General features: G+C 40.4%; 1 protein-coding gene across 3 annotated transcripts in view; it reads right to left on the bottom strand.

Annotated features, from left to right (window-relative positions):
• Positions 8,510-12,570, bottom strand: part of LOC107630405 (transmembrane protein 185B) — a 31,195-nt gene continuing 27,134 nt past the window's right edge. For 2 of the 3 annotated variants that reach the window (XM_021118843.1, XM_016333513.2), the window contains exons 6-14: positions 12,056-12,125; positions 11,318-11,363; positions 10,959-11,202; positions 10,674-10,879; positions 10,277-10,351; positions 9,759-9,828; positions 9,477-9,557; positions 9,021-9,100; positions 8,510-8,944 (exon numbers count right to left, since the gene is read on the bottom strand). In XM_021118843.1, the coding sequence (XP_020974502.1) occupies positions 8,866-8,944; positions 9,021-9,100; positions 9,477-9,557; positions 9,759-9,828; positions 10,277-10,351; positions 10,674-10,879; positions 10,959-11,202; positions 11,318-11,363; positions 12,056-12,125 (951 nt within the window). In that variant the 3' untranslated portion in view covers positions 8,510-8,865. The remainder of the gene's footprint in view (positions 8,945-9,020; positions 9,101-9,476; positions 9,558-9,758; positions 9,829-10,276; positions 10,352-10,673; positions 10,880-10,958; positions 11,203-11,317; positions 11,364-12,055; positions 12,126-12,570) is intronic. The other variant, XM_021118847.1, reaches the window with a different exon arrangement.

Raw genomic sequence — 12,570 nt, 5'->3', positions numbered from 1 at the left:
CTTTTCAGGCCCGCTTTCGACAAACTAGGGTTGGATCAAAAAGAGTTAAGAGCCTATCCCGACACCTTGTACAGATTAGGCGACACGCCAATAAAGCCACTGGGATTTTTGCCCCTCTACACCACTTTTGGAAAAGGGGAAAAATCAAAAACTCTGAGTATAGACTTCATAGTCATCGATGTAGGGTCAGCATATAATGCTCTAATCGGCAGAGCTACCCTTAATCGACTCGGAGCGGTAGTATCCACTCCCCACCTTTGTATGAAATTCCCGACCTCAGCGGGGATAGCAACGGTAAGGGGAGACCAGAAATTGGCAAGGAAATGCTACAATGAAAGCCTAAACCTGAGAAAGAAAGGCCGAGAAGTCCACACAATAGAGCTCGGAGGTGCAAGGGCTAGAGAAGAGCTGCGACCACAGCCGGGAGGAAAAACCGAGGAGATACAGGTAGGCGAAGAGGAAGGGAAAAATACTCACATAGGAGCCAACCTAGGGGAAACCCTAAAACAAGGGTTGACTAAGCTCCTAAGAGATAACTCCGATCTCTTCGCCTGGAAGGCCTCCGACATGCCTGGGATAGACCCCGAGCTCATGTCCCACAAGCTTTCGGTCTACCCGGGGTCCCGACCTGTACAACAAAGAAGACGCAAGCTCGGCCCAGAACGAGCCCTGGTAGTAGAAGAGCAAGTACAGACGCTCCTAGAAGCCGGCTTCATCAGAGAAGTCAAGTACCCAACATGGCTAGCCAATGTAGTGCTAGTCAAAAAATAAAATGGCAAATGGAGAATGTGTGTCGACTATACCGACTTAAATAAGGCCTGTCCCAAGGACCCTTATCCACTGCCAAGTATTGACACCCTAGTAGACTCCAGCTCGGGGTATCAATACTTGTCGTTCATGGACGCCTACTCGGGGTATAACCAAATCCTGATGTATGAGCCAGACCAGGAGAAGACATCATTCATCACATCCAGAGCTAATTTCTACTACGTGGTCATGCCATTTGGACTGAAAAATGCAGGGGCCACATATCAGAGGTTGATGAATAAGGTGTTCGACTCCCACCTTGGAGGCCTAATGGAAGTATACGTCGACGACATGCTGGTGAAAACCGAAAAAGAAGTCGACCTCTTGTCAGATCTCTCACGAGTCTTTGACACCATAAGGTTACACGGGATGAGACTAAATCCCGCAAAGTGTGCCTTCGCGGTAGAGGCAGGAAAATTTCTAGGATTTATGCTGACACAAAGAGGGATCAAAGTAAATCCCGATAAGTGTAGAGCTATCCTGGAGATGAAAAGCCCGACTTATTTAAGAGAGGTCCAACAACTGAATGGCCGACTTGCAGCCCTCTCCAGATTTTTGGCAGGATCAGCATTAAAATCCCTTCCATTGTTCTCCTTATTGAGAAAGGGATGTCAGTTCGAATGGACTCCTGAATGCGAGGAGGCGTTCCAGGAGTTCAAAAGATTCTTGAGCCAACCTTCTATTCTGACCTGACCTATAGCTGGAGAAGACCTCGTCCTATACCTATCTGTAGCAGACAAGGCCGTCTCATCGGCCCTGATAAGAGAAGACGAGGCCGGTCAGCATCCAGTATATTTCATCAGTAAAGTTCTACAAGGCCCTGAGCTAAGGTACCACAAACTAGAGAAGTTTGCCTACTTCTTAGTAGTAGCCTTACGAAGGCTACGGCCTTACTTTCAAGCTCACACAATAAGAGTTCGCACGAACCAACCCATGAAGCAAATTCTCCAAAAGACGGATGTTGCAGGGAGAATGGTTCAATGGGCAATAGAGCTCTCCGAGTTCGACTTGAAGTATGAAACTCGGACGGCGATTAAAGCCCAGTGCCTCACCGACTTCATTGCAGAATACGCGGGAGACCAAGAGGAAAAACCAACTACATGGGAACTCTATGTAGATGGCTCCTCAAACAAAACAGGAAGCGGTGCAGGCATAATATTGGTGGATGAAAGAAGAACCCAGATAGAGGTTTTCCTCAAATTTGAATTCCCAGCTTCAAATAATCAGGCAGAGTATGAAGCCTTGATTGCTAGATTGAAGCTAGCAGAAGAAGTCAGTGCCACAAAGGTGATGATATACAGCGATTCGCAAGTGGTGACCTCCCAGATAAGTGGAGAGTATCAGGCAAAGGACCCAAATATGAAGAGGTAATTGGAAAAAACTCTGGAACACCTTGGGCGCTTTGCAGAAACCGAGGTCAAACACATAACTCGGGATCTAAATAGCAGAGCAGACGCCCTATCCAAGTTAGCAAGTACCAAGCCAGGAGGGAATAACAGAAGCCTGATCCAGGAAACTCTCCAGGAACCCTCCGTAGTAAAGGAAAAAGACAAGTAAGAAGTCCTTGAGGTAGTCGGATTAAGCCTCAGATGGATGAACCCCTTGGTCGAATACATGAAATTCGACATCCTCCCGAAAGAGGAAAAAGAAGCCAAGAAAATCCGAAGGGAAGCACAACACTACACCTTGGTGAAAAACATCCTCTACAGGAGGGGGATATCAACACCATTGTTAAAGTGCGTACCGACCTCAAAAACCACCGAGGTGTTAGAGGAAGTCCATAGTGGGATCTGCGGAAATCATCTCGGAGCAAGGTCATTGGCTAGGAAAGTGATCCGAGCTGGATTCTACTGGCCGACCTTACAGAAAGATGCGACCAAATTTGTGAAAAAGTGTCAACCATGCCAAATGCATGCAAATTTCCACGTGGCTCCCCCGGAGGAGCTCATCAGCATCACTTCTCCATGGCCCTTTGCAAAATGGGGAATGAATTTGCTAGGTCCTTTTCCCCAGGCGCCAGGACAAGTCAAATACCTGATCGTGGGAATAGACTACTTCACAAAATGGATAGAAGCAGAACCATTGGCCACCATCACCGCACAAAGAAGTCGGAGGTTCCTCTACAAAAATATCATCACAAAATATGGGATACCCCATTCCATTACTACAGATAATGGAACCCAGTTCACCGACTCTACCTTTAGAAGCCTAGTAGCCAGTATGAAAATCAAACATCAGTTCACCTTGGTGGAGCACCCGCAAGCCAATGGGCAAGCCGAGGCAGCCAATAAAGTCATACTGGCAGGGCTGAAGAAAAGATTACAAGATGCAAAAGGAGCCTGGGCCGAAGAGCTCCCACAAGTACTATGGGCTTACAGGACAACCCCCCAGTCCGCCACTGGAGAAACGCCCTTCCGACTAGTCTATGGCGTAGAAGCCATGATACCAATAGAAGTCAACGAACAAAGCCCAAGAGTAATTTTCCATGACCAGATCGGAAACGTACAGGGGCACAAAGAGGAGCTCGACTTGCTCCCCGAAGTCCGAGAGGAAGCCCAGATAAGAGAGACAGCGTTGAAGCAAAGGATGACTACAAGGTACAACAAAAAAGTCATTCGAAGAGCATTCGCCCCGAACGACTTGGTCTTGATCAGAAACGACATTGGAGTCAATAAATCAGGGGAAGGAAAACTCGCTGCAAATTGGAAGGGACCATACAAAGTCAATGAGGTCTTAGGAAAAGGTTATTATAAAGTAACCGACCTGAACGGAACCGAGTTACCGAGGTCGTGGCACGCTTGTAATATGAAAAGGTACTACAGTTAAAAGCGAACTCTACTCCCTGATGTACTCTTTTCCCAACTTCATGATTTTTTTCCCAAAAATTAAAGGGTTTTTTTCTGGAGAAGGATTTTTAACGAGGCATCATAGTAGAGGCTAAGGGAAATAGATTGTCAAAAACCCTTAGTAGCAATAAGGTACCTCCCCAATTAATAAAGATCTTTTTCATCTTACAAATATCTCTTATAAATTCCTTTTTTGTTTTCTCTTTCTTTCAACGAAACGCGCCGACTTAAGCTCGACAAAACGTGAAAATCCCATGAACCGACCTAGATGGTCGTCAGGATAAAACGACGAGGTACAAGTCGGTGTAAAGAGGTTACAGAGGTTGATCATGATAAACTCGAAAACATTCCGACTCATAAGTCGAGATAGGAAACCGAGTAAAATAAAAATGACTCACAAAAGTAGCTTAAGTCATAAAAACTCAATAAAACAAAATTGAGTACGAGGAATAAACAAAAGAGATCGAAAAAAAAACCCAGGAAAAGATCAGAAAGCTGTCCTAAAAATCCTTAAAACAAAAAGGTTCAGAAAAACAGACAAGCCAAAGAAAAGATTTTTCAGAAAAAGATCAAGGGGGGTTTGAAAAATCACTATCAAAAAGCATGCACGCATAAGGTAACTTAAACCCTTATCCAAAAAAGGGTATTTATTTTTAACTTAAACCCTTATTAAAAAAGGGTATTTTAAATATTTTGTTTACGGCCTTATAAGGCCAGAAGCAAATTGTTCAAACAGCACCAAACACAAATAAAAGTTTAAAAAAGGGGGGACCCACAGGCCGGGCCCCCAAATAGCCAACAAATTACTTTTTCGAAAGAGGAATAGATGGATCACCACCACCAGAGTCAGGAAGAGCGCCACCAGGACCAGGGAGAGAGGCATCCATTGGAGACGAAGAGGAAGTCGGAGGAACTGATGAAGAACTCAGAGCGTCCTTTGAGTGAGGAGGGGACTCAATGATCCTCTGCCCCCGAGTCTTCAATTCTGACTCGGAAACGATCATGGGAGCAGGGGGATCAACTATGGCACCGTCAAGGACAACTTTGTCAAGATCCAAAGGAGAAAGATCCAAGTCAGGAGCGATAACTCCAACTTGCTCCTTAAAGATCCTCCAAGCCTCCTCGGCAGCCTCGGCAATAGAGTCCTCCAACTCGGTATATGCCTTCCGAGAATTCAGCAAATCATTCTTTACAGACACAAGATCTTCAAATAAACTTTGGTAGCTGTCCTGCGCTGTTTTCCTCAAGCCCACCTCCATGTTGCATTGGGCTTGCAACTTCCTCTCCCTCTCCCGAAGGCCATTTCTCTCCTCCCTCAGCTTGGCGACCTCCTCCTTCAACCCCCTCTCATGCTCTTGATATACAAGATGCCTTCCTTCCAGCTCCTCAACCTTCGAGGTTGAACCCAAAGAGCTGAGAGGGGCCTTCTCAAAAATATCTAAGAGTTTACCACAAACACCCGCCGCCCTGAGACTCTCCTCAACCAAAGAGGTAAGGTGATTCCGAACAGATACATCATCCATTCTCATATGAGCATGGGGGTAGATGTACTTTCGGACGAATGCAAGGGCATCCGCCTTAACCTCACCCTCAAAAGAAGAGCCAGACTCTAAAGTCTTGCGCTTCCTCCTCTCGGGCTCAGGAGAAGGTCGGGCGGAGGGGGTGGCTAAGAGAAAGCTGAAGAAGAAATCACAATGGACTGGGAAGGAGTCCCAACGTTCCGAGGAGGAGGAGGAGGAGGAGAGATAACCGCCTTGGAGCCACCAGTTCTGGCCCGAGACCTTGCTTTGGCCTCCTAGACTCTCTGGTAAGATTCCTGAGCATTCTTCTTCGCCATCTCTGCAAAAACAAGAAAGTAACAAAAAATCAAACAAGTCGGTACAAGAAATCACAAGTCGGAAGTAAAATTAGAAAAACAAAAGCTACCTAGTTGCGCCTGGATAAAAGTCGGAGACCCCTGGAGGAATTTCTTAGTGTCCAGATATGGGGCCCTTCCCCACACTTCTCGGAGGGACCCCACAACGGTCGCCTCCACTTCATCTAGGTCATCCAGACCATATTTCTCACAGGGGGAGGCCTCCAACCAGTATAGAGGAAAGCGAGGAGAAGCACTCTCATCCAAGAAAAAGGGGTGGTGACCCTCTACTGCTTGAACTTTGAAAAAATAATTTTTGAAATCATGAAAGGACTCATCAAAAAGGGTGAAAACTCTCCGACCTTGAATGGCTCGGAAAGACACCCACTGCTGCTTATTATTCAGTCCACTAAAGGGCTTGGTCATATGGAAGAGATAGAAGAAAACCTTCAGAGAAGTCAGAAACTCCAAGGCCTGGCTGATGAATTGGTAAATTTTCAAAAAACCCCAAGAGTTGGGGTGAAGCTGAATGGGAGCAACTCGGCAATGACGCAAAACAGACATCTCAAAATTGGAGAAAGGAAGAAAAACACCCAAACAGGTGATCATACACTCATACATAAAGAAAAAATGAGGGGCCGCTTCATTGGCCCTCCCGAAGCAAACCCGGTCTTCTGGACCCGGGACTACCAACTCATAGTTCGGCTCGTCCTCCTCAGAAGTACAAATTCTGTGGCGAGTACGAAGATGGATGATAAACTCAGTATCGACCGAAGGTTCCTCCCCTAGGACCGTGACATCAACCCACTGAGAAAGAACATCTACAGAAGCCATTTTCTTTTCTTAAAAAGGTGACAAAAACCTACAAGGGAAAAAGAAAAGGAAAATCAAAAAACACGGTCTCTAAAGGGAGGGAATACGGAACTAAACGGAAGTCTACAAACCAACCTATCTATCTACAAAATAAAGGCATGCAAATAGAAAAGCATGTTACAGAAGGAGAAAAAACTAACCTTTATCTGAAAATGAGGGTTGGAGGAAGTAAAAGCCTTCAGCACGAACAGATGAAGAGGAAATTTGAAAAATTGTAGAAATGAAACAAGGAAAGAGAGGGAAGGTATTTATAAGTACGTTAGGGGCACAATGGTAAAAACGGGGCAGTCATTAATAACGACGCACCGTTACCAAGACCATCAATCCCTACGCACATCCCTAACAGACGCGACGCTTGATTAGACGTAACTGTCAGAACCAAAAGGTCACGAAAAGTCACGTCGGTTTTAGACCATCACGTCGGTCCTCCAACAAGTCGGCTACGATCCCGAGTAGAATACTCGAACCCAAATTTTAAAAGAAATTGGGCTCGAGTAGGGGCACTGTTCATACCCTGGCCCAATGATAAGGCCCAGGTCCAAACGAAAGGCCCAATCCAAAGGATTAAGCCTCGCTCTATACCGACCCTCACCCCATGAAGTCGGTTCTTATCACGACTTGCTCTAAAGAAGTCGGGACGAAGACTAGCTGGCAGATAAGATACCCATTCAAATGAGTAACTGCCTCTAAAATCTCTCTACCCACTTCCTGGAGCCATATCTCAACTTCCCTAAGATAAAGGGACAGTTATTCCCCATGAATAACGGAACTACACCAACGGTGGTTATAGGTTCACCGCTATAAATACACTGACTCTTCTCAGGTATCACTAAGTCCCAATACTCTCTAGACCTGCTCACACCCTTGCTGACTTAAGCATCGGAGTGTCTTTGCAGGTACCACCCCCCATTCTTTCACGCGCACGAGCCGGACGGAGGTCCCCGAGTTGCAGATCCACTTGCAAGCCTTCTCTTTCATACGTTTGGGCCAACCAATATCGTCCGGCCCATAATCTCCGGTTACCCATCGTAACAATTATCTAAACGCACGCATAAATCAATTGAGTAACTATGTAAAATTAAATTGTATTTTAACATTGATTTTGATAGTATATTCACTTATATAGATATAATGTTTCGTTTTTAATATACTGAAGCAAGAATTTGAACCTAAAATTTTATGAATAATATCTAAATGTTTGGTAGGTTATCTAAATTTTTTACCCCTATCATAATGTTGAAACATAAGAAATAATGTTTAAATAGGACATTAATTTCAATACATCATTTTTTTTTTTGGTTCAAGAGTACATCTTTAATGTTAAAGAGTTGTACAATAATAGCAATTCAAAAGTCTTGTATAGCTAATATACCCCATAATAAACAATTATATTAATTCGAAAAGTCATATAATATTTAATCCGCGATGAATTAGTCCTCCCATAATAAACAATTATATTAATTCGAAAAGTCATATAATATTTAATCCGCGATGAATTAGTCCTCCCATAATAAATTAGTCCTTGGTCTGTCGAGTTAGAAGATACTATGGACTAACAAAAAATATATTTACGTTATTTGGTTGTGATTTGATAAAACTTTGTAACAAGATTTACATATAGAACTTACTTTTGGCCAGGTGTTAATAAAGGACAAAGTTAATATGCTATTTTCAAGATGTAATCTACTCAGAAACGTTATTAAAATGCAATTACCACATCAGATTTATGCAGTGAACTTTACTTAAAAAGACTACTATTGTTTCGTTACCAGATAAATGCAACTAGGAAACATAATTATGACATAAAATAGTACAAGTTCTATGGAAAAGCTTTCACTGCATCATAGTGGAATGCACAATCAAGAAAAGGTATAAACATCTATATATAATATATCAAACTCATCATTTAGTTTCAATTTTACAATAAGCTCGTTGTCTTTCATAACAAGATTTGTAGACTGAAAGTTACACCTTAAATTACATTTTTCAAAGTAATTATTACATTTCTCTTTGAATTTATACCTTTCAATCATCAAACATCAATTCTTAAAATCATTTCCACAAAAGCACACTAGAAAGAATCCAGCTAAATCAATAAATAATAGAGAAAAACAAAGGAGGATTGGGGAGGAGTTCTAATTCATTACACTAACCAAATTCATTCATTCAGAACCTGTAAAAAACTTTGGTGTATATATATACAAATTAAAATTAAAATTACATATATGGGAGTAAAAGCAAAACAAAATCAAAATCAAACTCAAAATCCCATGTATTTAATGCAAGCTCTATTCTTCCTACTCTATGAACCTGTATTAATTAGACAAATCAACAAGTTGGCATTGAAATTAAAATATCACTGCCAAAACTGCACCAAAATATTCACCCTGTTAAAACCAGTCTTCTCAACCCTAGTCATCCTCTTTCTTCTTCTATGGTCTTGCACCAAAAATTAAAATAAATAAAGGCTTGCCAAGTTGGAACCTAAACATCATACACAGGTAGCCGCTCTGCAATCGTGACGCGGCAAATCGGGCAATTCTTGCATTTCTCGGAGCAATTGCTTCATTTCAAGGAAACAAGTATAAGGCCAAATCATGAACGCAATGCGAAAACATCAAATACTTGATTTTTCTTACCTGCAAAGGATGTGATGCCGGCATGGGAGAAGTACAACGCTTATCTCTCCCTCGAAACAAACTCTACACAACACTTTTTCCTGGTACACAACATATGAACACAGATTAGCTAAACGGAGACTTAAGATGGATCCAAAAAAAGAAAAATGAGCAGAATTCAGAAATGCATAATAGATTATTTATTACACTCACCAACTTGGTCACATATTTTCACATGCCTTTCATATGATTAATAAATGTTGATTCATGCCATCAAACAATGTATAAAAACAAAGATCTACCGAATAATATTTAGTGTTAAGCCTAGTATGCACCAAGATTTATACGAAGAATGTTGTAATAGAAAGATACCATTTACTGCATTAAACATCAGTAATTACTTTGTATGTCGAAAATTCATAGGATAAGCACATAGCTATAACTCTACATGGGATTAAAAAACATTAGAAGTCTTACATTTTGAAGTCTTTCATACTCTTGCTGGCTGTATTTTGTAATTTCTGTCTGTTCACCAAGAGCTGCCTGGAGTCTCCAAACCTGACATTAGACAATTTTGAGCATGCTATGAACTAAAACGAGTCACTGACTTATTGAGATATTTTGCACCTAAGATAATTGAACAGGTGAACATAACAAACAAAAACCTGAGCAGATTATTTCAATCATAAAACATACGCTTATATCCGCTTATATTCACCATAAATTTTTATCTACATGTATTATAAGAACTGTCATCACCTCCTCAGCAAGATCTTTTTTAGGCATTTTCTTAACAATCTCAGGTGGATAACCGCAGAACGTATTATACCTGCACAGTTGAAAGCCCAATGTACAAGGATCACCAAAAATAATTATTACGCGAACATATTCAATACATTCCAAATGTATCATTACAGAGGGCAAGGATGTACTAAAGATAGTACTCATAAAATCAAATAGGTTCTAACAGAATAATTAAAGATAGTACTCATTATACCTGCCCGGGGTGTGTGTGTGTGTGTGCAGCAAAATTTAAAATAATAGGCAAGTACAAACCAAACATAACAGAAGTAATATCTGCCACCATAAATATAATTATATTCTCAAATAAGGTTATATTCATATTCTCAAATATGCAGAAGTTAAGTTCCACAGTAGAAATAAAAATAATAATTAAACAAAAAAAGAGCTCCACGACATGTTGTATGTGACATGTGAAACAACACGGAAATTACAATTCCTGAGCAAATTTAGACAATGAAATAAATAATGCTTACCCAGATGCTCCCTCTTGGTATAAGCGTGCCTGTTCTTCCCGACTACCTTCATCAATTGACCACCAACCTAGTAACCTGCTTCAATGAATTGTCAGATTCAGTTGCCACATCTTACACACATTTATGGTAATCCAACAAGATCACAAATTTGCATTTTGAAAACTTTGATTGTAATAGACATTGGATTTTACAACTACAATCATCATCGTGTCAAAAATAATATGGAAACAAATTCAGGATAATAGCTGTCCAAGGGGTTCAAAGACATCATTGCATACACAGAAATGATGTGAGTTAAGTTTGTTTCAACGGATTGAAAGCAAACAGGTCTAAGCCAAACAACAGATTTTTTAATTAAACGTTACCACCAACAATCACGATTATAGAAAAAAATTACCTAGAACCATGGTGCAAGAACCCCAAGCAATCATGAGCTGTTGAAGAAATTCTAATATAAATTCCCCCACCAGCTCCACTGTTTAGCAGCAAAACAAGTTTCTCCACTAACTTAGATCCAGCTAACAGTACACCAGCACCTTGCAGCGTGAAAAGGGGAGAGAAAAGTATCAGTAGAGGTATCTTTCTGGCACAAGCAGGTGTTCCCTGAAATGTAAAACAGCTCAGATCTTTTAATACAATATCTCGATGATTGCCAAGCACAAAATTCGGTAATATTACCTACCTCCAAGTACATACAAAGAAGAATCTGGAATATAATAATCGGTACTTTCATAAAATGGCCTCCTATGTCTTGCAGGCTACACATTCTCTCTGGATGTTGATTTTCCTCGGAAGAAACAACTAAACCGCCGTTCCAGTCAAGATATCTAACAGTAGTAGAAGAAGAACTGGCTTCTCTTGGATTTCTATGAATCACCGGATTAGACCACTTTGTACATACAAGAAAAGCAAAACACTCGGCAATGCTGCAGAATAATAGATCAATGAAAAAACCTTATGTTATACTCTCAAGCAAACATTTTAAGAAATACAAAGCTACTCATTGAAGTACATTCTAGGCCACAAGACAAGGAAACCTACGCAAAGTTAATAAATAAGTCCCACCAGCCCAGAGCACCTACATCACCTGTATTAGACAAGAAAAACACAGTCGTAAAGAAGGATTAACTTATGAATATAAGATATCTTATGCAAAAGCAAGAGGAGTAATTAACAAGAAAATTTTGGTCTCCACTTAAATGTTATCACAAATTCCAACGGTCTAAATTTCACAACATAAATACAATATTTGTATTTGTGAATTAATAAGTTACATCCTGATTTTCTACGGCCATTCAATGTGTGTCCATATATAAAATAGATACAAAATCTAATCCAAACGTAGTAGGTATCCGTGCATGTATATTTCAATAGCAAGTGTTCATTTACAGCATACTACTCTTCAAGTTTCTTTCTGCAATAGAAAGCATGAAAAATGACCATTTGGGAACACACTACAACTCAAGGAATGTCATAAAATGGGAAAAAGTAATGCTACTTTGTTTAAAACACATTATGAATCATGAACTGCAGTCCAGAAGAGTGATATTAGGCATTTATTTATTAAAAATAAATGTTTTCATTTTTTGTGAATATAAATAATCTTATTTTGCCTGGGAAAATATTGAGGAAAGGAATAACAAAATGTACATCATTCACATAGCAATATTACACGATAGATCACATGACAAAGAAATTTGCTATGTGAGTTTGACAATAATAACAATAATAATACTAAAAGATAACATTCATTCATTAAACTTTAGGGGAGCAACATACCACTAAGTTTTAGGAGTGTGAACACTGTAGCAGCAATGAAGAAGACCATAGAGATTGCAACCCAAAAGTGCTGCAAAAAGCAGACAAACATTTTTAATCAAATTCGTGAAATGACTATGAACTTCAAATTATAAGTATTTGAGCACTGATTAATGAGAAGTCAAGGTCACATTGGCAACTACATAACCATCAGAAAGAAATTAACTGAACCAAGAGCAATTCATAATAAGATTAAATGACTTCTATGAAAAGTCCACGAAACGGAGACCTTTTCTCCACCAGGTAGAGTCAACTAAAGGGACCAAACAACCATACAGTTTTATATTTATATGAAAAAATATAGCAAAAACAAGAGCATGAAAATGGAAAACATTACAGTTTCTTTAATGACATATAAAACCTAGCGAAGTTTTGCTTTAGTAACGTAAAGCTAAGCATAGAACTATGCGTTGACAAGAGAAACAGATAAACAGAAGAATGCAGGAAACACTCTTGACCAAAAAGAATCTTGGTAG

The sequence above is a fragment of the Arachis ipaensis genome, chromosome B03 (assembly GCF_000816755.2).
Source record: "Arachis ipaensis cultivar K30076 chromosome B03, Araip1.1, whole genome shotgun sequence".
Lineage (NCBI taxonomy): Eukaryota > Viridiplantae > Streptophyta > Magnoliopsida > Fabales > Fabaceae > Arachis > Arachis ipaensis.
The sequence above is the reverse complement of the archived record's forward strand: the minus strand, read 5'-3'. Positions and strand labels throughout refer to the sequence as shown.